Source organism: Gopherus flavomarginatus, chromosome 25, assembly GCF_025201925.1.
Source record: "Gopherus flavomarginatus isolate rGopFla2 chromosome 25, rGopFla2.mat.asm, whole genome shotgun sequence".
Lineage (NCBI taxonomy): Eukaryota > Metazoa > Chordata > Testudines > Testudinidae > Gopherus > Gopherus flavomarginatus.
In genome coordinates this window covers 344,991-372,833 of record NC_066641.1, presented here as the reverse complement: position 1 = coordinate 372,833, position 27,843 = coordinate 344,991, and the positions used below count along the sequence as shown (strand labels likewise).

General features: G+C 45.0%; 1 protein-coding gene across 13 annotated transcripts in view; it reads right to left on the bottom strand.

Moving 5' to 3' along the window:
- Positions 1-2,849: 2,849 nt before the first annotated feature.
- The window catches only part of LOC127040644 (zinc finger protein OZF-like), a 130,541-nt gene continuing 105,547 nt past the window's right edge, over positions 2,850-27,843 (bottom strand). For 4 of the 13 annotated variants that reach the window (XM_050935080.1, XM_050935079.1, XM_050935077.1 and 1 more), the window contains 2 exons: positions 4,940-5,053; positions 2,850-4,533 (listed from right to left, as the gene is read on the bottom strand). In XM_050935080.1, the coding sequence (XP_050791037.1) occupies positions 2,972-4,525 (1,554 nt within the window). In that variant the 5' untranslated portion in view covers positions 4,526-4,533; positions 4,940-5,053 and the 3' untranslated portion in view covers positions 2,850-2,971. Of the gene's footprint in view, positions 4,595-4,939; positions 5,054-6,067; positions 6,205-15,488; positions 15,616-27,843 lie in introns of all 13 variants that reach the window. The other 9 variants (XM_050935082.1, XM_050935072.1, XM_050935071.1 and 6 more) reach the window with 6 other exon arrangements.

Below are 27,843 nucleotides of genomic sequence, written 5' to 3'. Positions count from 1 at the left end.
CTGGTCATACTAGGTCAAACCAATGTTCCATCTAGCCCAGTATGCTGCCTGAGAGTGACCAGTGCCAGATGCTACATAGGGAATGAACATAACAGGATTGTTAATCTGAAAACTGAAGGACTTCTACCCTTACCTTTAACTTTATTGTTGTAGATTCCAGCTTACCGCACCTTACCACATCTCCACCGAGGTATCTGGGCAAATCAGGTATGAATTAATCCTTCGATACAGACATGTCCCACTCCAGTTGAAGTGAGGCAAAGTTTGGGCCAATGTCAGTTTGGAATAGCCCCATTTAATGTGGCAGTTTTCTCAAAGGATCTGCTGTCGTAAACTGCCTGTAGTATGGACGTGCAAACCCCAAAGGTATCAAACATGAAAGAAACATAAGGTCAGTTATGGGGGTTTCCATGGCCAGGCCTGAAGGTTAAACAGCTGTGCTCTTAACAGCTGCCTCCTCAAAAGGAAAAGGGTCCTCAGCACCCATAAAAATAACTGGTTGCAAAAATAAATCATCATCCATCCATCACCATTTTAAATTCTGACATCTCCTGCCCAATGCGTCTTTGTTTAGCAAACAAGTGAATTGGGGAACTCTGTGGCTGTTACCCAGAAGTGTAAAAGATTACATATCTTGTCTCAAGCAATTTTCCTTTTAACAGAAAATTTATTTTAGTTTATCAAAATAAATTCCATTTGAAATACAAATAATTACAGTCTATATTGGGTCTCTATTTTCATACATTCTATTTCTCTCACATTCATTTGGAGTGAGGTTTTACTTTTCAGGATTAGCCACCATTTCCTATATAGTAGGAGGGGGCAGGGAGAGAACTAGAAGAAAACCTGAATTATATTGTAATACTGAAAATTATCACATAATCAGCCTTTTACTTTACATTAATTAACTCCATGTTTAATTTAACTGTCACTGATAATTTATTCAAAGATTACAAAATATAAACCTATAGGACAGTTTTCTCTTAATTCCCATTTCCACCCAGTGAGCTTTGCATGAAGTCACAAGCTACAATAACCTAGGAGCCTTTCATTCATGTGAGTTCGTTTCTCCTTGGGTCTTCTCCCACAAGTGTGGGTGGAAGGGGTCTCACACTACGTGAGAAGGTTGCATAATGAGAAAAACCACCTGTGCTCTATTTTCATACTTATTCATCTTTCAAAGTATCAGGAGGTGGAGAAGTGATGGAAATGCACTAGACTCAAGAACAAAACTAAGAGACTAACCACAGACTCTGGACTCAGCATTCATGTATCCTGCAGTTTGAACTTGGAATCTGATACACTCTCCCCCCGGCTACCATCATTTGCCCAGCATGGAAGTGCTTCTTGTCCAACAAGGTAGCCAGATTGGGACCCACAGGCACGGAACAGCTCTGAAGGAATCAGCTGTTTCTCTCTGTGCTTCATGAAACTTTGGATCCAAATGGTAAACGACAATTGTTCCCAATTTAATCATGACATCCATTAGGAATGTGATCAATGCCACTTAACTAGGGAGCAGGGTTCTACAAATAGTTTACCCGAGCTTCCACCTCTGGGGTGAAAATCAGTCACTAGTACCAGCAATTTCTACCTGAGTTCTTGTCAAATCTTTGACCTTACTTGGAGTAATTTTACACTTGTCTGGCACAGAATTCTTCACCAACCACACAACATATCAGCAACAAAAGTGAGGTACAACTCCCTCAAATATGCCCATTTATTTCTTTAATCTGGTGACACAGATTTAAATTAGGGACTAAATTCAGGTGTGGCTTAGAATCCCTGTAAGACACCAAATGTCAGGTATCTATTAAAAATAGGCATCTTTCTGCAGCTGTATCACATTCAAAAAGAATTTCATTTTCTACACATTTGTAGCACCTCCCAGGGGTGAGCTGAACATTTTTCCCATCTCTATCTAGACAGGGATTGCATTTCCCAAATAATAGCAACATGCAGCTGATCAGGAAGGAGATATCTTCAGGAGTGACCCCCTGCAGGACCCGGGCCACAACTGCTTTGGGAGCCGAATGCATGGTTATTTTACTTAGTTCCAAGCCATTTACTAGGGAATCCTCTTTCCAGCCCTTTAGAGAAAATATTGACATTACCAACTGAACAACAGGGGGATTGGGATGGTCATGGGGAATAAGGGAATCCCTCTGACTTACCCTATTTTCTTCTGTTGTTACAGAGGGGAAATGCCATTTTTCCCTATCCCTGCCCTGTTCCTGCTCTTTGTTATAGTTCAATATATTTTAAGTGAGGGAAATGATAGTAAAAATATCTGTTCTCCAGCAAAACCTGAAGCAACATCAAAGGAACTGGGAATGAAACAATTTATTCCTTAAGAGGGAACTTGATGACTAAACATTGCTTTGAAATGGGGGAACAGTATAACTGTGATGCTCAGGGATTGTTTAGACTGGGAAAAGTGATGGAGATTAGGTCAGGTCAAGGGGAAAGCTAATATCAGCCATTGCACCTCGGCCGCATCTGCACTACAACTATAATTGTCTTTTTACACCAAGTTCACTAACCTGAGCAGCTGATGCCATGTACAGTCCTAGTGGATGTAAGGCACAGATAGTTTTTGCCTCAGTGTAGCTTGTCGGGATCAAAACTCTCTCCCACCTGGAGCTGTTGAACATTCCTGGCTGGAGGGACACACTCCTTGGACTCAAAAGGAAAGGAGTTGATAGAAAAGATCACAGGACTGACTCAAAAGAAGGGTGAGCTCCAAAAGGCAGAAGCAGACCAACTCATCTAGGGGAGCTGAGACACCACAGTGAAGATGGTGCAAAGATCACTATGTGAAAATTAGCAAAAAAAAAAAAAAATTTAAAAATCTTTGGCCAGAGTAGTCAAGGCATTTATGACAAGTCTCTCTCAGGTGGATTTTCTGATATCTAATAGGGTTTGAGTGCTAATTGCAGCGTTTCCCATCCTCAGAGCAAGTGTGGGCTGTCTATCTGGTGTGGATTCTCCTATGTCTAATAAGGTGTGAGCTCTGATTGAAGCATTTCCCACACTCAGAGCATCCATAAGGTTTCTCACCAGTGTGGATTCTCCTGTGTGTGATAAATTGTGAGCTCCGATTGAAGCATTTCCCACACTCAGAGCATCCATAAGGTTTCTCACCCGTGTGGATTCTCCTATGTGTGATCAGGCTAGAGCTCTGATTGAAGCTTTTCCCGCACTCGGAGCATGTGTAGGGCGTCTCTCCAGTGTGAATTCTCTGATGTGTGATCAGGGTAGAGCTCTGATTGAAGCTTTTCCCGCACATAGAGCATGCGTAGGGTCTCTCACCCATGTGGAGTCTCTGATGTGTGGTAAGGGCTGAGCTATAACTGAAGTGTTCCCCACACTCAGAGCATGTGTAGGGTGTCTCTCCCGTGTGGATTCGCTGATGTGTGATAAGGTTTGAGGTCTTATTGAAGCTTTTCCCACACTTGGAACATGTGTAAGGCCTCTCTCCTGTGTGGATTCGCTGATGTGAGATGAGTGCTGAACTATCAATGAAGCATTTCCCACATTCAGAGCAGCCATAAGGTTTCTCACCTGTGTGGATTCGCTGATGTGTGGTAAGGGATGAGTTATAACTGAAGCGTTTCCCACATTCAGAGCACATGTAGGGTCTCTCTCTTGTGTGGCTTCTCTGATGGGTGGTCAGAGCAGAGCTCTGATTGAAGCTTTTCCCACACTCAGAGCATGTGTAGGGTCTCTCACTCGTGTGGATTCGCTGATGTGAGATGAGGGCTGAACTACCAATGAAGCGTTTCCCACACTCAGCGCATGCGTAGGGTTTCTCTCCTGTGTGGATTCTATGATGTGTGATGAGGTGTGAGTGCCAACTAAAGCTTTTCCCACACTCAGAGCATATGTAGGGCCTCTCTCCTGTGTGAATTCGCTGATGTGAGATGAGGGCTGAACTATCAATGAAGTGTTTCCCACACTCAGGGCATCCATAAGGTTTCTCACCAGTGTGGATTTTCCTATGTGTAATAAGGTGTGAGTTCCGACTGAAGCGTTTTCCACACTCAGAGCATCCATAAGGTTTCTCACCTGTGTGGATTCTCCTATGTGTGATAAGGTGTGAGCTTTGATTGAAGCTTTTTCCACACTCAGAGCATGTGTAGGGTGTCTCTCCAGTGTGGATTCTCCTATGAGTGATAAGGGCTGAGCTCCAATTGAAGCTTTTCCCACACTCAGAGCACGTGTAGGGCGTCCCTCCTCTGTGGATTCTCTGATGTATGAGAAGGTCAGAGCTCCCATTGAAGCTTTTCCCACACTCATGGCATGTGTAGCATGTTCCTTCCAAGTTGATTATCTCGCATGTAATAAGGTCTGAGTGGCTACTGAAGTTTTCCTCTGGCCTGTGCTGACTATCATAGGCTTTTGCTTTTTCTGGGAGTGCACAACTCCTGGAATCATTCCCTTTGGAGCTTCCTGATAATGCCGCATGTGGTTCTACTTGCTCAGCATCTTCCTGCTGGGGTTTCTCCTCGTTCTCACTCACCATCCCAACACCTGATGGGAGACAGAGAGAATCCAGAGAGAGGTCACTCCCTGCGCCAGAGAGAAAGGAAATCTGATTGAAAAATGGAAAAAGGGATGAACAAACCAAACTATGTGTGGGAGAGATCAAACCTCTCAGGAGCTGATTTTCCCCAAACCATTCCCCAGAGGAGACAGGAAGGGATCAGTTCTAGGTTCGCATCTCACCAGAACTCTCAGGGGAAAGTGAGATTGGGGAGGGACCTGCTGCCAATTGTCAGACAGGACAGGTGGGAAGCCACGAGTGACCTCTGCCTAATGATTCCACATCTCCAGGGAATAATCCTGAAATCGGAGAGCTCACAAGGTCTTTGCAGGGAATCCCAAATGTTTTCTGTACTCATGGACAGTTTTTGAGTAGATTTAATCAATTCCTCACCTGTGCCGGCAGCTCTTGGGAGCACTTTTTTCTCAGAGTTGTGGAGGTCTGGGACCCAAGGCTCTTCCCCTTGTTCCAGCTGCAAGATCACATCAGGTTTGGAAACTGGAAACCCTTTTCAAGACAGAAAACAAGGGGGGTCAGTGGAATTTGTGGGATAATTGTGACAAGTAATATTTAATGGCTTTAACCCCAGCTCATTTTTAAGTAGTAACATCCCAAAGCCAGCTTCCTTGGCTCAAAGTGGCAGGAGAGTTGTTATTATTATTAATCATACGCATTACTTTAGTGCCTAAAGGCCAACTAACAATTGGTCCCTGCTGTGCTAGGCAAAGTACAAACTCAGAATAGTAGATGGCCCATGCCCTGAAGAATTTACAATCTAAATAGACAAAACAGACAGAATGGGGGAACGGGTAGAACCCACCAGCAGAGTGAACTATGTGAAAGCAGAGTGACGGATCTGATGAACACAGGGCATATATTGAGACTATTGTAATTTAATATTACAACTAGGGCCAGTGTTTTCCGGAAATTGCCACTATTACTGCATTTTTCCCCCAAATTACTCTTCATTTCTGGAATCACCTTTCATATTCGGAATTTCTGAACAGGGCGTGGGTGGGGCATGCAGTCACAACCCATCAGATTTCTGCCCAGAGATACCTGACTCATCCGCAGGGTGCAGGGCAGAGGATGTGGGCTGGCTGCTTCTGAGACTTGCTACCAATTACTCCCCTCATCACACAAGTCTGGGCTCAACAAAACCACTGTGCAGTTTCCCCTGGGCAGGCAGGGCACTTGGCAGTGGGACGCTGAGCTCCCTCATCATGCTGCAGAGCAGACAAGCACTCACACCTGCTCTCAGCTGCTTTCACAGCACCTCTCCCCTGCTCATCTCCTCAGCACAGAGCTGGCTCTAGGCTCTCAATGTCCAGTGTCTAGGCCCCACCACCCCTACACAGCTGGCTGCTGTCCCCTTCCCCCAATGCACTTTCATGCTGTAAAGGATTATATATTGCTCATGTTTGTCAATTACTCGGTTTTCATTGCCAGCAAACACTTGCCCTAATTATGACTTATCTGTATATTTGAGCCAGCCCTTGAAAGCATGAATACTTCATAGACTATGATGCTGAGATGGGCCAGATGATACCGGGGAAGTCTCAGGGATGGGTTTCCTGTGCAATCTGGTATCACTAAGAGGTAATGAATGCCAGATGTCAAGGCCGGTTATGCAGATCTCCATCTTTTGAAGCTTTGCCCTATGCAGAAAGGGGCAGTGACTGATTTCACCTCTTTCAGGAGACTGAAGAAGACAGACAAGCTTTTTTGGGAGAAACAGCTGAGTTTGAGCTGACTGAGGGGGATCTTTTTGGGTTACAAACTGATATGACCTGATAACCAAGAGGTAACCCTTTAAGAAAGGTTTTAATACACTTTGAAACCAATCAGGGATTCCCAAGAGGACTAATGAGAGGACGATGGTAAACACACATTTAGATGTTCTTCTTGTTTTATATGTTTTCCCCATAAGGCTTAACTATTGGCACACTGTCATGGATCCATAGGATCTGTGCTATGCCCTGGCTTTTAAACAGTCCTTGGGAGGTGCACCTTGAGTGCACTAAACCCCAAAGGGGGCCCACTCTTTCACAAAGATAGGCCATGTAGCTTCAACACATGAGACTGAGAACTCTGGCTTCAATACTCTTATTTCAACCTGTGAGCTCTGCCAGCAGGTCTAGCTGAACTACACTTCTATTTAGAGACTGTTCCTCATTCATGCTTCAATGCACCTCAGAAAGTTTTCGCTGTGACATGGGGCAGACTTTTAAAATATAGCAAGGTTTATTAGTCAACCGAAACACAGCATTGGAAAGTCCTTAGATTAGCACAAAGAAGCAAAAAAGACAATATAGTCCATATTGGCCAATGCCCTTGAGCCATACTGCTCTAGAAAACAGTTTAGCTTCCTTTCACTGTGTCTGTCCATTTCTCTTTGCTTTGGTAGAGCTCCCTGCGTCTAAGAGCCCAGTTCTTCCTGCTCCCAAAAACATAACAAGTCCATGTATGCTTCACTAAGCCAAGCTGACATTCTCCCACGGACAATTTTCCCACGGACAACATTCTCCCACGGACAATATTCCCTTGTCTCTGTTGAGTATTCAATTGATGTAGGTTGGTCCCTGCCAGTCCTTAATGACCCATTCATATCACCCCATGACAGCTATGTGACAAAACACCTCATGTCTCCTGCTCTTTATAAACATAGCAATACCAATCACAGAGGGAAACTGAGGTGTGCATTGGCATCTTAGAAGTATCACCAAAATTCCCTCCTCTATCACACACACATTGCTCACAGCCCTTGGAGAAAGCAAAGCACAGGAACTGGATGTTAGCCCAGTGAACACAGTGGAGGAAAAGCTGCAATCCTTAATCCCTGGTCTAAAAGGACAGGCATGTGGGTCCCTATCCATAGAGAAGGGCTGGCTAGAGGCCTGATGCCTGAGAACGCATATCTTGAGTAGACCATGGAAGCAGATCAAAAGCTTAGCTACCCTAGCACATTTTGGGGAATTAGGAAATCTAGTGACTCAGGTGTAACGGGAAGGAGAATTGTCCAGTGTGTGGACATGGCTGGGGAATTAAACACTAAAATTCAGGAGCAACAGCCTCTAATTCTTCTGGAAAAGAAGAACGTAAGAAACAAGAGGTGGGAGGGATAGCTCAGTGGTTTGAGCATTGGCCTTCTAAACCCAGGGCTGTGAGTTCAATCCTTGAGGGGCAATTTAGGGATCTTGAGGCAAACAAACAGAAAACTGCTAGAGACAGTACTTGGTCCTGCTACTGAAGGCAGGGCATTGGACTCGATGACCTTTCAAGGTCCCTTCCAGCTCAATGAGATAGGTATATCTCCATATATTTATTTATATTTTATTTAAGAACTGCACCATGCACCCTCAGGAGGGACAGGCTCAAAGATCTAAGGAGCCTGGAGGGAAGACAGCTTGTGGTTGCTGCAGATGCAGGGGAGGGAGACACGACGGACAAGATTCTCTCCAAACTCTTACTCCCGTTGACCCCAACCTGATGTTATGATCTATGACCTAGTCTTATGTCCTGTGGGCAATTTTATACTCGCTAGAGGTAAAATGTCATGATCAGAGTATTGCTTATTAGCTTGGAACATGCATGGAGGGGCAAGGAGGTGAACATAAATAAATGGTGTTAGGTATCAGAGGGGTAGCCATGTTAGTCTGGCTCCGTAAAAAGTGACAAAGAGTCCTGTGGCACCTTATAGACTAACAAACATATTGGAGCATAAGTTTTGTAGGTGAATACCCAATTCGTCAGATGCACGACAAAGTGGGTATTCACCTATGAAAGCTTATGCTCCAATATGTCTGTTATTCTATATGGTGCCACAGGACTCTGTCACTTTTCATAAATAAATGGGTTGTTAAGCTTGCTACAGTTAAGGGCCTTATATTAGGTGGAGGCTTTGTGGGAGTAGTTATGCTGAAGTCTGTGATTTACCCAGGGCCGGTACAAGGATGTTTCACGCCCTAGGCAAAACTTCCACCTTGTGCCCCCCCCGTACCCTCACCCTGAGGCGCCCCCCTTGCAGCAGCTCCCCACCCTCTGCCCTGAGGCACCCCCTCCACCCGCCCCAGGTCATCCCTGCTCCATGCACGAGTACTCCGGGCACGCCGTCGCTGCTTCATTTTTCTTGCCTCCCAGGCTTGCGGTGCCTAAGCTGATTGGGAGGAGGCAGGGCAGGGTGAACTAGGGCGGGGAGTTCCCCTGCGTGCCGCGCCCCCCCCACTTGCTGCAGACGACTCTCCCCGCGCTCCCCTGCCCCAGCTCCCTTCACCTAAATGCCGGTGGCGACCGGGGCGGCCGAAGATCCAGTTGCCGCAGTTGCTGCCAAAGAAAATGGCGCCCTCCAAATGCCAGCGCCCTAAGTGACCACCTAGGTCGCCTAAATGGTTGCACCAGCCCTGGATTTACCTGAATAGGCCTAAGGAGAGAATCCAAGCTCAGATATTTTGTACCCTCATTTTGAGTAACAACAAAGAGGTGCAATATGCCATAGGATTCTGAAAGAAGAAAGTCTGGGGTGGGCTTTAGCAATTAAGTTGCTATGCAGTATCTCAGCAGTTGGCCCACATCCATATATTGAAATTATTAATAAATAGGTGATGTAAATCATGAGTATTAATGCTTGATACTTAATTATGGACTTTACAAAGGCCACATATGGGTTGGGGCAGCTATGGACATTATTGTAATCAGAGTAAAGGAGCAGATATGGTATATAGCCATCCTATTACCATAAGGAAGTGGATAAAATACCCCTCCTAGTTACCATTTTTTCATTTTGTCAGATCCCCGAGACAGTGTAAACTGAATCGGCCTTCCTTCTGATGGTCTCCTTTGCCCCTCGATCTTTGTTTCCAATGGTAACCATAACTTTTAAGTATGCACAGTACAAGACCCTCTTTGATATACTTATCTTAGTCAAATCCAGGGGTAGGCCACCTATGGTATGGGTGCCGAAGGCGGCACACAAGCTGATTTTCAGTGGTACTCACACTGCCTAGGTCCTGGCCACCGGTCCGGGGTGCTCTGCATTTTAATTCAATTTTAAATGAAGCTTCTTAAACATTTAAAAAACTTTATTTACTCTACAGACAACAATAATTTAGTTCTATATTATAGACATATAAAGAGACCTTCTAAAAACTTTAAAATGTATGACTAGCACGAGAAACCTTAGAGTGAATAAATGAAGACTCAGCACACCACTTCTGAAAGGTTGCCAACCCCTGGTCTAATTGTTGTGTATTGATAATTGAAATCATAGGCAAGAATAACTCTCTGTGTTAAATCAAGTTTCTGTGTGTTTCACCAAATTTCATCTTCTCAATGAACTTGGAGTAGCCATGTATAAGGGTAAGTTGTACCCCAATACGTAATCTTATAGGTGTAAATATTGCACAGGTTACACTACCACCCTATGACATCATCAACAAAGTGCTCATTTGTGCCTTGGTAGTAGCCCTGCTGTGGGAGGGAGGAATGCAGCAAGGACTCAGGATTGGTGTCCAGGGCCACTGTGAATACAGATGGGGAGGTTATATGGGGAGGGGGGTAATGAGTGGGAGAAGGAGGTCAAGAGTTAAAATAATATTTGGGGGAAAAAAATGTATAATGAAGTGAAACTGAACAGAAATAAAACTGAAGTGTAGGCTCCAAAGCAAAAAGGCTTGCGTAAGGATTTGGGGTTAAAGGTCTGGGATCCCATACACCTCTAGATCCCCAAACCTCTCCTCCCTCCCACTGACCCACCCAGCCCACTTCCTGGGCGCCCTTCCGCCACACTCCCCTCCCTTTCTTCCCTTTACTCTCAGCCAGCACCACCTCCCGGCACCTTGGGAAATTCTTAATTCTCCTCATCTCTCACTACCTCATCCCTCCCTGCTGCTTCTTAGTACTAATCCTACACACCCCCTCCCCATGTCCTGGCCCCGGAATTATCTACTTCCCCCACCTTCTCCCCTCCCACAGCTTTGCTCTCCCTTCACCCGTAGGGTCCTGAATAGCAGCATTATACCCTCTCCTATCAAAAGAGGAACTTATCTGACTGTCACACAAGCCATGCATGAGTCATAAGAACATAAGAATGGCCGTACTAGGTCAGACCAAAGGTCCATCTAGCCCAGTATCCTCTCTACCAACAGTGGCCAATGCCAGGTGCCCCAGAGGGAGTGGACTTAACAGGCAATGATCAAGTGATCTCTCTCCTGACATCCATATCCATTCTCTGACCACAGAGGCTAGGGACACCATTCCTTACCCATTTTGGCTAATAGCCATTAATGGACTTAACCTCCATGAATTTATCCAGTTCCCTTTTAAACACTGTTATAGTCCTAGCCTTCACAACCTCCTCAGGTAAGGAGTTCCACAAGTTGACTGTGTGCTGCGTGAAGAAGAACTTCCTTGTATTTGTTTTAAACCTGCTGCCTACTAATTTCATTTGGTGACCCTTAGTTCTTGTATTATGGGAATAAGTAAATAACTTTTCCTTATCTGTTTTCTCTACATCATTCATGATTTTATATACCTCTATCATATCCCCCCTTAGTCTCATCCCTTCCAAGCTGAAGAGTCCTAGCCTCTTTAATCTTTCCTCATATGGGACCAAACCGCTAAACATTTTAGTTGCTCTTTTCTGAACCTTTTCTAGTGCCAGTATATCTTTTCTGAGATGAGGAGACCACACTGTACGCAGTATTTGAGATGTGGGAGTACCATCGATTTATATAAGGGCAATAATATATTCTCAGTCTTATTCTCTATCCCCTTTTTAATGATTCCTAACATCCTGTTTGCTTTTTTGACCGCCTCTGCACACTGCGAGGACATCTTCAGAGAATTATCCACGATGACTCCAAGATCTTTTTCCTGACTCATTGCAGCTACATTAGCCCCTATCATATTGTATGTATAGTTTGGGGGGTTTTTCCAATGTGCATTACTTTACATTTATCCCCATTAAATTTCATTTGCCATTTTGTTGCCCAATCACTTAGTTTTGTGAAATCTTTTTGAAGGTCTTCATGGTCTGCTTTGGTCTTAACTATCTTGAGCAGTTTAGTATTATCTGCAAACTTTGCCACTTCACTGTTTACCCCTTTCCAGTCCAGATCATTTATGAATAAGTTGAATAGGATTGGTCCAAGGACTGACCCGTGGCGAACATCACTAGTTACTCGTCTCCATTCTGAGAATTTACCATTAATTCCTACCCTTTGTTCCCTATCTTTTAACTAGTTCTCAATCCATGAAAGGACCTTCCCTTTTATCCCATGACAGCTTAATTTACATAACAGCCTTTAGTGAGGGACTTTGTCAGAGGCTTTCTGGAAAAGTAAGTATACTATGTTCACTGGATCCCCCTTGTCCATATGTTTGTTGACCCTTCAAAGAACTCTAATAGATTAGTAAGACACGATTTCCCTTTACAGAAACCATGTTGACTATTGCTCAACAGTTTATGTTTTTCTACGTGTCTGACAATTTTATTCTTAACTATTGTTTTGACTAATTTGCCCGGTACCGATGTTAGACTTACCAGTCCATAATTGCTGGGATCAGCTCTAGAACCCTTTTTAAATATTGGTGTTACATTAGCTAATTAGTCATTGGGTACAGAAGCTAATTTAAAGGACAGGTTACAAACCTTAATTCATAGTTCCGCAACTTCATATTTGAGTTCTTTCAGAACTCTGGGGTGAATGCCATCTGGTCCCGGTGACTTGTTAAGTTTATCAATTAATTCCAAAACCTCCTCTATTGACATTTCAATCTGTGACAGTTCCTCAGATTTTCTACCAACAAAAGCTGGCTCAGGTTCAGGAATCTCCCTAATATAATCAGCTGTGAAGACTGAACAAAGAATCCATTTAGTTTCTCCGCAACGACTTTATTGTCTTTAAGTGCTCCTTTTGTATCTCGATCATCAAGGGGCCCCACTGGTTGTTTAAGCAGGCTTCCTGCTTCTGATGTACTTAAAAAACATTTTGTTATTACCTTTGGAGTTTTTGGCTAGCCGTTCTTCAAAGTCCTCTTTGGCTTTTCTTATTACACTCTTGCACTTAATTTGGCAGTGTTTATGCTCCTTTCTATTTGCCTCACTAGGATTTGACTTCCACTTTTTAAAGGAAGTCTTTTTATCTCTCACTGCTTCTTTTACATGGCGGTTAAGCCACCGTGGCTCTTTTTTCGTTCTTTTACTGTGTTCTTTAATTTGGGGTATACACTGAAGTTGGGCCTCTATCATGGTGTCTTTAAAAAGCGCCCATGCAGCTTGCAGGGATTTCACTTTAGTCACTGTACCTTTTAACTTTTGTTTAACTAACCCCCTCATTTTTGCATAGTTCCCCTTTTTGAAATTAAATGCCACAGTGTTGGGCTGTTGAGATGTTCTTCCCACCACAGGGATGTTGAATGCTATTGTATTATGGTCACTATTTCCAAGCAGTCCTGCTATAGTTACCTCTTGGACCAGCTCCTGTGCTCTATTCAGGATTAAATCTAGAGTTGCCTCTCCCCTTGTGGGTTCCCGTACCAGCTGCGCTGTGAAGCAGTCATTTAAAGTAACGAGAAATTTTCTCTCTGCATTTCGTCCTGAAGTTAAATGTTCCCAGTCAATACGGGATAATTGAAATCCCCCACTGTTATTGAGTTCTTAATTTTGATAGCCTCTCTAATCTCCCTAAGCATTTCATCATCACTATCACTGTCCTGGTCAGGTGGTCAATAATAGATCCCTAATGTTATATTCTTATTAGAGCATGAATTTTCTATCCATAGTGATTCTATGGAACATGTGGATTCACTTAAGATTTTTACTTTACTTGATTCTACATTTTCTTTCACATGTAGTGCCCCCATCCCGGCACGACCTGTTCTGTCCTTCCGATATATTTTGTACCTCAGAATGATTGTGTTCCATTGACTGCTCTCAGTCCACCAGGTTTCTCTGATGCCTATTATATCAATATCCTCCTTTATCACAAGGCACTCTATTTCACTCATCTTATTATTTAGACTTCGAGCATTTGTGTACAAGCATTTTAAAAACTTGTCCCTGTTTATTTGTCTCCCCTTTTCTGATGTGTCAGATTCCTTTTTATGTGCCTGTTTCTCATCTGATCTGGCCCTTACATTATCCTCTTCCGTCCTCTGTTCCTGACTATAACCTGAAGATTCTCTATCAATAGACTCTCCCCTACAAGAAGTCTGTGTCCAATCCACATGCTCCTCTGCAGCAGTCGGCTTTCCCCCATCTCCTAGTTTAAAAACTGCTCTACAACCTTTTTAATGTTTAGTGCCAGCAGTTTGGTTCCACTTTGGTTTAGGTGGAGCCCATCCTTCCTGTATAGGCTCCCCCTATCCCAAAAGTTTCCTCAGTTCCTAATGAATGTAAACCTCTCCTCCCTACACCATCATCTCATCCATGCATTGAGACGCTGAAACTCTACCTTCCTACCTGGCCCTGCACGTGGAACTGAAAGCATTTCTGAGAATGCCACCATAGAGGTCCCAGATATCAGTCTCTTCCCTAGCAGCCTAAATTTGGCTTCCAGGACATCCTCCTACCCTTCCCTATGTCATTGGTACCTACATGTACCACGACCACCAGCTCCTCCCCAGCACTACACATAAGTCTGTCTAGATGCCTCGAGAGATCCACAACCTTCGCACCAGGCAGGCAAGTCACCATACGGTTCTCCCTGTCATCACAAACCCAGTTATCTATGTTTCTAATGATCGAATCTTGTATTACTAACACCTGCCTTTTCCGAGCAACTGGAGTTCCCTCCCCCAGAGAGGTAACCTCAGTGCGAGAGGCAACCCCAGCACCATCTGGAAGGAGGGTCCCAACTATGGGAAGGTTTCCCTCTTCTCCCATTGACTGCTCTGCTTCCCTGGGCCTTTCGTCCTCCTCAACAGCGCAGGGGCTGTCTGACCGGAGGTGGGACAATTCTACAGTGTCCCGGAAAGCCTCATCAACATACCTCTCTGCCTCTCTTAGTTCCTCCAGTTCCGCCACCCTGGCCTCCAAAGTCCGCAAGTGGTCTCTGAGGGCCAGGAGCTCCTTGCACCGACTGCACACATACGCCACCCACCCACAGGGCAGGTAATCGTACATGCTACGCTCAGTGCAATAAACCGGATAGCCCCTACTCTGCAGCTGGGCTTCTGCCTGCATTTTCTCCTAGTTAAAGATAGGAGTTGTTTAAAGCAAGAAGATTTGAATGTAGTTTGGTTTATAGGTTTTAAGGGGAATAAAGGGAAACAGATAACATTGGCAAGGGACCTCCAATCCCTTCCCACTCCCCTTCCAAACTCCCTTGCGAAACTCCCTGTTAGCAGCCCCTGGTCGCTTGTACGTGGCTTTATAAAGCCCTGGCCTGTGTGAATGCCCCGCCCACTGATTAAGGCTCAGCCAATTAACAGAGGCTTCTAGCTTTCAGACCCTCCTTTGAAGCTCACAGCCTCCAACTGCCAGCCACAGCACATGGTCCTTCAACCAACCAACCAACCAACCAACCAACCAGACTGACAAACAGAAGCTCAGCACACAGCAAGTAACCCCCAACCACAAACAAACACACACTACAGACAGTCGCTTACCCCAAGGATGCTGTATTTGCTCCTCCTTCAGTCATACACCTATTCACTTAATTTAGAATTCTACAGGTGACATATTTTCCTCTTAAAATGGGGAAAAGGCATGAAAGCTACAGTTATTAATGTAGTTATTAATTAGATGCAATTTTATGACGACTGACGGCACCAAAAAGGCACATGTCCACAATTTTTTTCTAGTGGGTGGGAGATAAAGCAAAAAAGGGGGGCAAAAAAACTTGTCAAAACCTGTACGACAAATAAAGGTATAAAGTTATTATTAATCAGGTTCTTTAGAGACTCCACAGCTTCTAATAACCCAGGGGACAAGACTCCTTACCCAGATAGACCACTGTCTCATAGTTCTCCTGCATGACGTCTCTGTAGAGGGTTCTCTGAGTGGGGTCCAGTAGAGCCCCCTCTTCCCTGGTGAAATATACAGCCACTTCCTCAAAAGTCACTGGCCTCTGAAAGAGCAAGAATCCAACACTCAGTTCCTGCTACCCCAGTCACAACCCCATTATTCATGGAACAGCAGCACCAGGTAAATGGAGGCTCCAAGAGGCACATGTTAACCGAGTTCCACCCCACCCTGATTAGAGCAGCTAGGAGACATCAGAGGGCAGAAAGAGAGAAACTTTGTGTCTCTCAGCTGACAGAAGGAGGCAGAGTCTTCACATTTATCATATACCAACTAGCCAGAGCTTGATATAGGATATGGGGCTCTCTCTGGACCCTGCTGGTGGCTCGCTGGTAGGAATCCCAACACTCTCCAAATAAAATATATGGAAGAAAGGGCAAGTCAATAGTAAAGAATATAAGTTAGAAGGTCAGAGTTGTAGAAAATTGGTAAGGGAAGCTTTCAGAAATCAATGACCAATCAATGAAAATAAGAAGGAACTTTTTAAAAGTATATTAAGTACAAAATTAATCTTAATAATGGTAGTGGTAAATTACTAGATGGAAACTGCAGAATTATCAAAAATAATGCAGACGAGGTATAAGTGTTCAAAAAATATTTCTCTCCTGGATTTGGAGAAAAACAGATGATGTACTCATAAAATAAGAGTTGACAATAGCACTCTTTCCATTCCAAAAATAATTCACAAGGACATTAAACAATAGCTATTAAAGTTAGACATATTTAAACTAGTAGGTCCAGATAACTTGTATCTAAGAGTTTTAAAAGGCCTGGCAGAGGAGCGTGGTGGACTGTTAATGTTGATTTTAATTAGGACTTGGAACACTCAGGAAATTCCGGAAGACTGGAAAAAAGCTAATGCTGTGCCAATATGTAAAAACTGTAAAAGAGATGACCCAGCTAATTACAAGAATGTCAGTGTGACATTAATACTGGACAAGATAATGGAGCAACTGATACTGGATTTCATTAATAATGAATTAAAGGAGGGTAATATAATTAGTACTCATTAATAAAGGTTTAGAGAAAATAGATCCTATCAAACTGGATATCCTTCGTGGATGAGATCAAACATTTAGCGGCAGCTAATAATATTGATGTAAAATACCTAGACTTCTGTAAGGTATATGACTTGGTTCAGCACAATATTTTGACTAAAAAACTAGAATGATACAAAAAAAATCAAGCATACATTAAATAGATTTAAAAACTGTGATTGTAAATGGGGAACCATGATTGGATGGATGTATTTCTAACAGGTTCCCGCAAGGATCTTGGCCCTGTGCTATTTAACATTCTTATCAATGACCTAAAAGAGAATATAAAATCATCACTGATAAAGTTTGCAGCTGCCACAAAGATTGGTGGGGGGGGTTGTCACAGAGTGCGGGGGAGTCAGGGCCCTGCACCCCCGGCTTCCTGCAATTCACCATGACTCTCAGCCAGCCAGTAAAACAGAAGGTTTATTTAGACGACAGAAATACAGTGCAAAACAGGTTTTGCAGGCACAGACAACAGGATCCTCCCCAGATAGGTCCATCTTGGGGTCCCAGGAGCATCACAGCCCCCTTGGGAGGTCAGAGAACTGTTTGTGCTTCCCTGCATTCCCCAGCCAGCTCCTGAAACTCCTCTCACTCTCCAGCCTTTGTTCAGCTTCCCAGACAGAGGTGTCACCTGGCCTCTAACCCCTTCCTGGGTTCTCATGTTACATGCTCAGGTATTCTCCCTCCAGCCAGTCTCCCATCCCCCAATGCAGATCGTCCTCCCAGGCCAACACCCCCCACTCAGCACTCACAGCCCACAGTAAGAACAGGTCCAGTTCGTCACAGTGGTAACTAATGAAATGTCAGTAGATTCAGTCTCCAACATTGGGAGTCTGGGAAGTTTTCCCAGCCCTGGCTGGAGGGTTATTTTCTGTTAGACAAAGGATATGTCTACACTATGGGATTATTCAGATTTTACAGAAATCAATTTTTGGAAACAGATTGTATAAAGTCGAGTGCACGTGGCCACACTAAGCACATTAATTCGGCAGTGAGAGTCCATGTACCGAGGCTAGCATCGATTTCCGTGAGTAGCTATCCCATAGCTCCCACAGTCTCCCCCACACATTGGAATTCTCGGTTGAGATCCCAATGCCTGATGGGGCCAAAAATTTGTCACGGGTGGTTATGGGTAAACGTCGTCAGTCAATCCTCCCTCCATGAAAGCAACGGCAGACAATCATTTCGCGCCCTTTTCCCTGGATTGCCAGGGCAGACACCATAGCACGGCAACCATGGAGCCCGTTCAGCCTTTTTTCACCGTCACCGTATGTCTACTGGATGCTGCTGACAGACGCAGTACTGCAGCGCTCGACAGCAGCATCCCCTTGCCTTTTGCAAGTTAGCAAAGATGGTTACCAGCCATGCCGTCCCGACTGCTGCTTTGTAAGTTGGAAATGACAGTTACCAATCATACTGTACCGTCTGCTGCTGTCATGGCTGCTCCTGGCTGGACTCGGTGAGATCAGTTAGGGGCGCCTGGACAAAAAGGGGAATGACTCCCCAGGTCATTCTCTTCTTGAAGTTTTGTCTAATGGAGAGTCAGTCCTGCCTAGAATATCACGCAAGTCTACTAAAGAACCACAGGGGCAAACAGCCGCTCTGGGTCAGAGCCCCAGACAGCCTGCAGAAATGATGAGCTGCATCCCATTCTAGTGGGTGCCCCTACAACAACCCACCCATTGCTTCCCTCTTCCCCCACCCCTCCTGGGCTACCGTGGCAGTTATCCCCCCATCTGTGTGATGAAGTAATAAAGATGCAGGAATAAGAAACAACACTGACTTTATTGCCTCTGCAAGCAGAGATCAAAGGAGGGAGGGGAGGGCGGTTGGCTTACAGTGAAGTAGAGTGAACCACCATTCTGTACTTGCTCAGCCTATAGCTGGAAATGGGAATTTGTGACAAGCACTAGGATAGAAGCACAGGCATGACTGAATCTCCATTTGTGTGTGGGCCTTTGGCTGACACTGGTAAAATACAAAATGTCCCAGGATATGTATGTTGGGGGACAGTTCTAAACGGCAGCTTAATTTTTTTATTTGTAGCAAAATGTAGAGGTCTAAGTATCTGATTGTGAGCCCTGGTAGCAAGGAGTAGGCTGGGGTAAGTGCAACTGTGCGGTGCTGCTGACTGGGAGAGCAACCTGAGACAGAAGCCTCCAGCTGCCATAATATTCCAGGCAGGACTGATTCTCCATTAGACAAAACTTGAAGAGAATGACCTAGAGTCATTCCCATTATTGCCCAGGAGCCCCCAGCCAACCTCGCCAAGGCCAGCCAGGGGCACCCACGGGACAATGATGACGGATATCAGTACTACTGTACTGTCTACCATCTGCAAGGCAAGGTAAGGGGATGCTGCTGTGTAGTGCTGCAGCACTGCGTCTGCCAGCAGCGTCCAGGAGACATAAAGTGACATTGAAAAAAGGTGAGAAATGATTTTTTTTTCCCCTTCGCTTTCACAGGGGTGGGGGGCAGGGGGAGAGGGGAGCTGACAACATATAACCTGAACCACCCGCGACAATGTTTTTGACCCTTCAGGCTTTGGGATCTCAGCCCAGAATTCAAATGGTTTTCGAAGAGTACAGGAACTGTGGGATAGCTACAGTTATCAGTCGCCCCTCCCTCCGTGAGCATCCATTTGATTCTTTGGCTTTCTGGTACGCTTGTCTCAGCTCCTTAAGTTTCATGCAGCACTGTGCTGAGTCCCTGTTGTGGCCTCTGTCCATCTGTGTTGAGTCCCTGTTGTGGCCTTGGAGATTTTTTCAAATGTTTTGGTATTTTGTCTTTTGGAACGGAGTTCTGAAAGAACAGATTCATCTCCCCATACAGAGATCAGATTTAGTACCTCCTGTATGGTCCATACTGGAGCTCTTTTTTGATTCTGGGACTGCATGGTCACCTGTGCTGATCAGTGTTTCACGCTGGGTAAATAGGAAATGAAATTCAAAAGTTTGCAGGGCTTTTCCTGTCTACCTGGCCAGTGCATCCGAGTTCAGATAGCTGTCCAGACTGGTCACAATGGTGCACTGTGGGATAGCTCCCGGAGGCCAAACTGTGGCCACACTAACCCTAATTCAAAATGGCAATATCGATTTCAGCGCTACTTCTCTCATTGGGGAGGAGTACAGATATCGATATTAAGAGTCCTTTATATCGAAGTAAAGGGCTTCATTGTGTAAATGGGTGCAGTGTTAATTCGGTTTAATGCTGCTAAATTCGAGATCAACTCCTAGCGTAGACCAGGCCAAAGAGAGGAAGTTCCATTCTCAACTCCTGTACCTTGAAATTAGGCCCTATCTGACACTACACCCCATATTCAGCATTGTGGTATGATTATAATATGATTAAGACATACTTATGATGCATTTTGTGCAAGATGCATCATGTACAGGGTCATCTTATGATTTACTCAATATGATCTCCCAGAGGCTGTGTAGACATACCTATCATGTGCTACTTCCTAGGCTTTGCTTCTTGCAAGGGTGATCCCCACAGCTCTACTACTCTGAGACAAGCCCTTCTGGAGGCAGTACACCTTTGTATCATGATGGCACTTCAGTGCGTCCAAATGATTTGAGTCGCCTCCTAAACACCATCTCTTTTGGGGTGCTGCAGCCATAAAAAATGGTTACTTAACTTTTGTAACTGTTGCTCTTCGAGATGGGTTGATCATGTCTATTCCGTTCTAGGTGTGCACGCACTCAAATGCGCGGTTGTGACAGATTTCTGCCTTAGTGGTACTCATGGGGTTGGCTGTGACGCCCTCTGGAATGCTACACTCATGCAGCGGCCACTGACACTGGCCCTACATCCTCTCAGTTCCTTCTTGCTGACAACTCTGACAGAGGGGCAGAAGGGCAGGTAATGGCATGGACATGAGCTACACATCTCGAAGAATAACAGTTACGAAAGGTAGGCAACCGTTTTTCTTCTCATGTCAATTCCATTCTAGGTGACTCACAAGTACCATCATCGGAGGCAGGCTCAGAGTTCACGGTCTTGCAGTTTGCAGTATTGCCCTGCCAAAGGCACCATCATCTCAAGCTTGGTGGGAAAGAGCATAATGAGATGCTAACACATGGACGGACAGCCAGCTTGCAGCCAGATAAATTTCCTGGATTGGCACCTGCACCAGGAAGGCTGCTGATGACGCCTGCGCCCTAATGAAGTGCACCACCATGATAGTCGGTAGGGGCACCTTCACCAGTTCTTAAGAGTAGTGGACTCAGGCCATGATCCAAGACAAGATTCTCTGGGCAGACACTGAACAACACCTTCATTCTGTTTGCGACAGCAACGACCAACTACGCTGGCTTTCAAAACAGCTTCGTTCGATCTATGTGGAAGGCCAGCGCCCGTCTGATGTCCAGGGTATGCAACCTGCATTCTTCATCCATTTCATGAAGTTTTGGACAAAAGATCAGAAAGTATATGTCTTGACCAATATGAAATGGGGAGACAACCTTGAGCAGAAAAGCTGGGTGAAGATGCAGCTGGATCTTGTCCTTACAGAAGACCATATAAGGCAGTTCTGACATAAGCGCCCTGATGTCGGACACCCTACGGACCAAAGTTATAGACGAAACGGCTGCCAGGTGTACCCTGAACAAAGTAAAACAGGTCCACCTGCAGAGTCTCCCACCTGTGGAAGATTAGGTTGCCCACCTCTGGATGGAGTTGCCATTCATGATGAGATAAGAAGGCCTTGCTGAGGTGATCTGCCAGGAAGTTCCTGGTTTCAGGCAGGTGGGCGGCTACCAGATCAACGGCATGCTGCACACAAAAGAGACCGAGTGCCTCCCAACAAAAGGCTGAAGACCTGGCACCGTCCTGCCTGTTGATGTAATACATTGCAGTGGTACTGTCCGTCAGAACCTGCATGTCCGAGACCAGAGTGAGCAACAGGGACGGGATCATGAAGGGAACTCCTTGCAGCACCGACTTCGGATCCAGCCACCAATCCAGGAACGAGAGGATGTGGCTCAGCACCATGACCATTCGGTCCAGGGCATGCCTGGTGGAGGATATAGACTGAGGCCAGCCATGCTTGCACAGGTCGCAGATGAAGTTGAACATGGCTGACCATGTAAGTGCCTGCAGCCATATGGCTCATCAGTTGCAGGCACATGTGGGCCGTGGTGAACAGGTGGCTCTTTACATGGGAAATCAAATCCATTATGGTCCGAAAATGCACCTCTGGAAAGCAGGCCCTGGTCTGCGAGTTGTCAAGATCCACTCCAATAAATTCTATGCATTGCACTGGTGTCAATGTGGACTTTTCTGTGTTTATTAGCAGGCCCAGGTCACTGCAGGTGGAGTGCAACAGATAAAGACTCCTTTGCACCTGCCCCAGAGACCTGCCCTGCCCTTGATGAGCCAGTCATCAAGATACAGGAAGATCTGGACTACCTGATGTGTCAGGTAAGCTGCCACTGGCATCATGCATTTTGTGAACACTCTGGGAGCTGAGGACAGGCCGAAGGCTAGTGTTGTGAACTGGAAGTAGTACCCAGCCAACATGAAATGCAGGAAATGCCTGTGTCCCAGGAATATGTCGACATCAGAGCAAGTATCCTTTAAGTTGAGAGTGGTACACCAGTCTCCCAGATCCAGGGAAGAGATGCTGCAGGCCAGAGAGACCATGTGAAACTTCAACTTCTTGAGAGGCTTGCTGAGGCGATGTGGGTCTAGGATGGGTTTTAGGCCCCTTTTGGCCTTTAGGATTAGGAAGTCGTGGAAGCAGAATCCTTTTTCTTGTATTTCCCAAGGAACTTCCTCCACAGCCCCCAAGTCCAGGAGCTTTTCTACCTCCTGAATGAGGAATTTCTCATAAGAAGGGTCCATGAAAAGGGGCAGGGAAGTGGGAGGAAGGGATGGCCAAAAATTGCAGGGTATAGGCCCGAGCTATTATGTCCAGGACCTAGCGGTCCAACGTAACCTGCGACCAAGCCAAACGGTAGGGAGAGAAGGATCCAGGTGGCTGACTGGGACATCACTCTCGGGTGCACCGTCAAAATGAGCACTTTTGGCCCCCTAGACATTTGGCGGGTTCAGGTTGTACAGGCGAGCAGGAGGAAGAAGGGCATCCACAACTAAAACTAGCATCCCTTCTTATTGCAGAGCCCTGACGGGGTTGTCAGAGTCTTGGTGGAGGGGGGGGCTGGAAGTGCTTTCTAGCAGACTGCGGCGTATGCATGCCCAACGAGCAAAGAGTAGCTCTAGTGTCCTTCAACCTGTGCAGCCTGGAATCCATCTGCTCGGAGAAAAGACCAATCTCATCAAAGGGGAGGTCCTGAACTGAAGCTTTCATCTCCTGGGAGAAGCTGTTGTTTAGACCCAGGAGCTGCATAACAACCACCGATGCAACAACCCGAGCCGCCGAATCCCATGCCATCTACAGGGAGCATCTGGCTGCCATCGTACCATCCTCCATCGGGTGCTGAATTCTTGGCCCAGACCTTCTTCTTCTTGCTTCCTGGAACTTTTTGAGACTGTTCCAGAGGTTAAAGTTATATCTGCCCAAGAGGGTCTGATGGTTTTCCACACAAAATTGTAAGCTGGTGGTAGAATAAACTTTTCTCCCAAATAGGTCGAGCCTTTTGGTCTCTTTGTTCTTGTAAGTTGAGGTGGTGTGACCTTGTTTGTCCTTCTTGTTGGTCGCAGACACAACCAGTGAGCCTGGGGGGGGGTGGGTATAAAGGTATTTGAAAGCCATAATGAAATACTTCTTCTCGGCCTGTTTTGAGGTGGGAGGAACGGAGGAGGGGGTTTGCCATAGGGTCTTGGCTATCTTGAGAACCCCTTCATGCACAGGCAGACTGACCATAGAGGTCAAGAGGACACTGAAAAGGGTGTCACATACTGCTCCACTATCTCCTGCACCTCCAGCCCCAAGTTCTTGGCCACATGCCAAAGTACGGCCTGATGCTCCCTAAAGTCATCCAGTGGGCTACCCCTCAGAAGTCCTGCAACTGCTTTGTCCAGGCATGATGAGGATGACTGGACCGCTGAGGGAGGTCCTGGAGTATTGACTGCCACCAGGGATGGAGGTGAAGTGGTAGGCAAGGGTTCCTCCACTCTGGTCTGCAAACGAGCCCCCAGCACGAATCCCGGAGCATTGATTGGTGGCACTGACACAGCAACCAAGGAGCGCTACGGAGGGCATCATCATATCCGGTATGCCCCATAAGAACGGCCGTACCAGGTCGGACCAAAGGACTATCTAGCCCAGTATCCTGTCTACCAACAGTGGCCAGTGCCAGGTGTCTCTGATGGAGTGGACCTAACACGAAATGATCAAGAGATCTCTCTCCTGATATCCACCTCCACCCTCTGACAAACAGAGGCTAGGGACACCATTCCTTACCCATCCTGGCTAATAGCCATTTATGGATTTAACCACCATGAATTTATTCAGTTCTTTTTTAAACACTGTTATACTCCTAGCCTTCACAACCTCTTCAGGTAAGGAGTTCCACAAGTTGACTGTGTGCTGCGTAAAGAACTTCCTTGTATTTGTTTAAAACCTGCTGCCTATTAATTTCATTTGGTGACCCCTAGTTCTTGTATTATGGGAATAAGTAAATAACTTTTCCTTATCCACTTTCTCCACATCACTCATGATTTTATATACCTCTATCATATCCTCCATTAGTCTCCTCCCTTCCAAGCTGAAGAGTCCTAGCCTCTTTAATCTCTCCTCATATGGGACCTGTTCCAAACCCCTAATCATTTCAGTTGCTCTTTTCTGAACCTTTTCTAGTGCCAGTATATCTTTTCTGAGATGAGGAGACCACATATGTATGCAGTATTTGAGATCTGGGAGTACCATCGATTTATATAAGGGCAATAAGATATTTTCAGTCTTATTCTCTATCCCGTTTGCTTTTTTGACTGCCTCTGCACACTGCGTGAACGTCTTCAGAGAACTATCCATGATGACTCCAAGATCTTTTTCCTGACTCGTTGTAGCTAAATTAGCCCCAATCATATTGTATGTATAGTTGGGGTTATTTTTTCCAACGTGCATTACTTTACATTTATCCACATTAAATTTCATTTGCCATTTTGTTGCCCAATCACTTAGTTTTGTGAGATCTTTTTGAAGTTCTTCACGGTCTGCTTTGGTATTAACTGTCTCGAGCAGTATAGTATCATCTGCAAACGTTGCCACCTCACTGTTTACCCCATTCTAGTCCAGATCATTTATGAATAAGTTGAATAGGATTGATCCAGGGACTTACCCATGGGGAACACCACTAGTTACTCGTCTCCATTCCGAGAATTTACCATTAATTCCTACTCTTCGTTCCCTGTCTTTTAACTAGTCCTCAATCCGTGAAAGGACCTTCCCTTTTATCCCATGACAGCTTAATTTATGTAAGAGCCTTTGGTGAGGGACCTTGTCAAAGGCTTTCTGGAAATCGAAGTGCACTACGTCCTCTGGATCCCCCTTGTCCACATGTTTCTTGACCCCTTCAAGAACTTTAATAGTTTAGTAAGACCTGATTTCCCTTTACAGAAACCATGTTGACTATTGCTCAACAGTTTGTGTTTTTCTATGTGTCTGACAATTTTATTCTTAACTATTGTTTCGACTAATTTGCCCGGTACCGACGTTAGACTTACTGGTCTGTAATTGCCGGGATCACTTGTAGAGCCCTTTTTAAATATTGGTGTTACATTAGCTAACTTCCAGTCATTGGGTCCAGAAGCCAATTTAAACGACAGGTTACAAACCTTAGTTAATAGTTCCGCAACTTCATATTTGAGTTCTTTTAGAACTCTTGGGTGAATGCCATCTGGTCCCAGTGACTTGTTAATGTTAAATTTATCAATTAATTCCAAAACCTCCTCTAGTGACACCTCAATCTGTGACAGTTCCTCAGATCTGCCATCTACAAAACCCCGGTCAGGTTCAGGAATCTCCCTAACATCCTCAGCCGTGAAGACTGAAGCAAAGAATCCATTTAGTTTCTCCGCAATTACTTTATTGTCTTTAAGCGCTCCTTTTGTATCTCGATCATCAAGGGGCCCCACTGGTTGTTTAAGCAGGCTTCCTGCTTCTGATGTACTTAAAAAAACATTTTGTTATTACCTTTGGAGTTTTTGGCTAGCCGTTCTTCAAACTCCTCTTTGGCTTTTCTTTCATTGATTCATAGACTCTAGGGCTGGAAGGGACCTCGAGAGGTCATCGAGTCCAGTCCCCTGCCCTCATGGCAGGACCAAATACTGTCTAGACCATCCCTAAGAGACATTTATCTAACCTACTCTTAAATATCTCCAGAGATGGAGATTCCACAACTTCCCTAGGCAATCTATTCCAGTGTTTAACTACCCTGACAGTTAGGAACTTTTTCCTAATGTCCAACCTAAATCTCCCTTGCTGCAGTTTAAGCCCATTGCTTCTTGTTCTATCATTGGAGGTTAAGGTGAACAAGTTTTCTCCCTCCTCCTGATGACACCCTTTTAGATACCTGAAAACTGCTATCATGTCCCCTCTCAGTCTTCTCTTTTCCAAACTAAACAAACCCAATTCCTTCAGCCTTCCTTCATAGGTCATGTTCTCAAGACCTTTAATCATTCTTGTTGCTCTTCTCTGGACCCTCTCCAATTTCTCCACATCTTTCTTGAAATGTGGTGCCCAGAACTGGACACAATACTCCAGTTGAGGCCTAACCAGTGCAGAGTAAAGCGGAAGAATGACTTCTCGTGTCTTGTTTACAACACACCTGTTAATGCATCCCAGAATCATGTTTGCTTTTTTTGCAACAGTATCACACTGTTGACTCATATTAAGCTTGTGGTCCACTATGACCCCTAGATCTCTTTCTGCCATACTCCTTCCTAGACAGTCTCTTCCCATTCTGTATGTGTGAAACTGATTGTTCCTTCCTAAGTGGAGCACTTTGCATTTATCTTTATTGAATTTCATCCTGTTTACCTCAGACCATTTCTCCAATTTGTCCAGATCATTTTGAATTTTGACCCTGTCCTCCAAAGCAGTTGCAATCCCTCCTAGTTTGGTATCATCCGCAAACTTAATAAGCGTACTTTCTATGCCAACATCTAAATCGTTGATGAAGATATTGAACAGAACCGGTCCCAAAACAGACCCCTGCGGAACCCCATTTGTTATACCTTTCCAGCAGGATTGGGAGCCATTAACAACTACTCTCTGAGTACGGTTATCCAGCCAGTTATGCACCCACCTTATAGTAGCCCCATCTAAATTGTACTTTCCTAGCTTATCTATAAGAATATCATGCGAGACTGTATCAAATGCCTTACTAAAGTCTAGGTATATCACATCCACCGCTTCTCCCTTATCCACAAGGCTCGTTATCCTATCAAAGAACGCTATCAGATTAGTTTGACACGATTTGTTCTTTACAAATCCATGCTGGCTATTCCCTATCACCTTACCACCTTCCAAGTGTTTGCAGATGATTTCTTTGATTACCTGCTCCATTATCTTCCCTGGCACAGAAGTTAAACTAATTGGTCTGTAGTTTCCTGGGTTGTTTTTATTTCCCTTTTTATAGATGGGCACTATATTTGCACCCTTCCAGTCTTCTGGAATCTCCCCCGTCTCCCATGATTTCCCAAAGATAATAGCTAGAGGCTCAGATATCTCTTCTATTAACTCCTTGAGTATTCTAGGATGCATTTCATCAGGCCCTGGTGACTTGCAGGCATCTAACTTTTCTAAGTGATTTTTTACTTGCTCTTTCCTTATTTTCTCTTCTAAACCTACCCTCTTCCCGTAAGCATTCACTATACAAGACATTCCTTCAGACTTCTCAGTGAAGACCGAAACAAAGAAGTCATTAAGCATCTTTGCCATTTCCAAGTCTCCCGTTACTGTTTCCCCCTCCTCATTGAGCAGTGGGCCTACCCTGTCCTTAGTCTTCCTCTTGCTTCTAATGTATTGATAAAAAGTCTTCTTGTTTCCCTTTATTCCCATAGCTAGTTTGAGTTCATTTTGTGCCTTTGCTTTTCTAATCTTGCCTCTGCATTCCTGTGTTATTTGCCTATATTCATCCTTCATGATCTGACCTAGTTTCCATTTTTTATATGACGCCTTTTTATTTTGTAGGTCACGCAAGATCTCAAGGGTAAGCCAAGGTGGTCTTTTGCCACATTTTCTATCTTTCCTAACCATCGGAATAACTTGCTTTTGGGCCCTTAATAGCGTCCCTTTGAAAAACTGCCAACTTTCCTCAGTT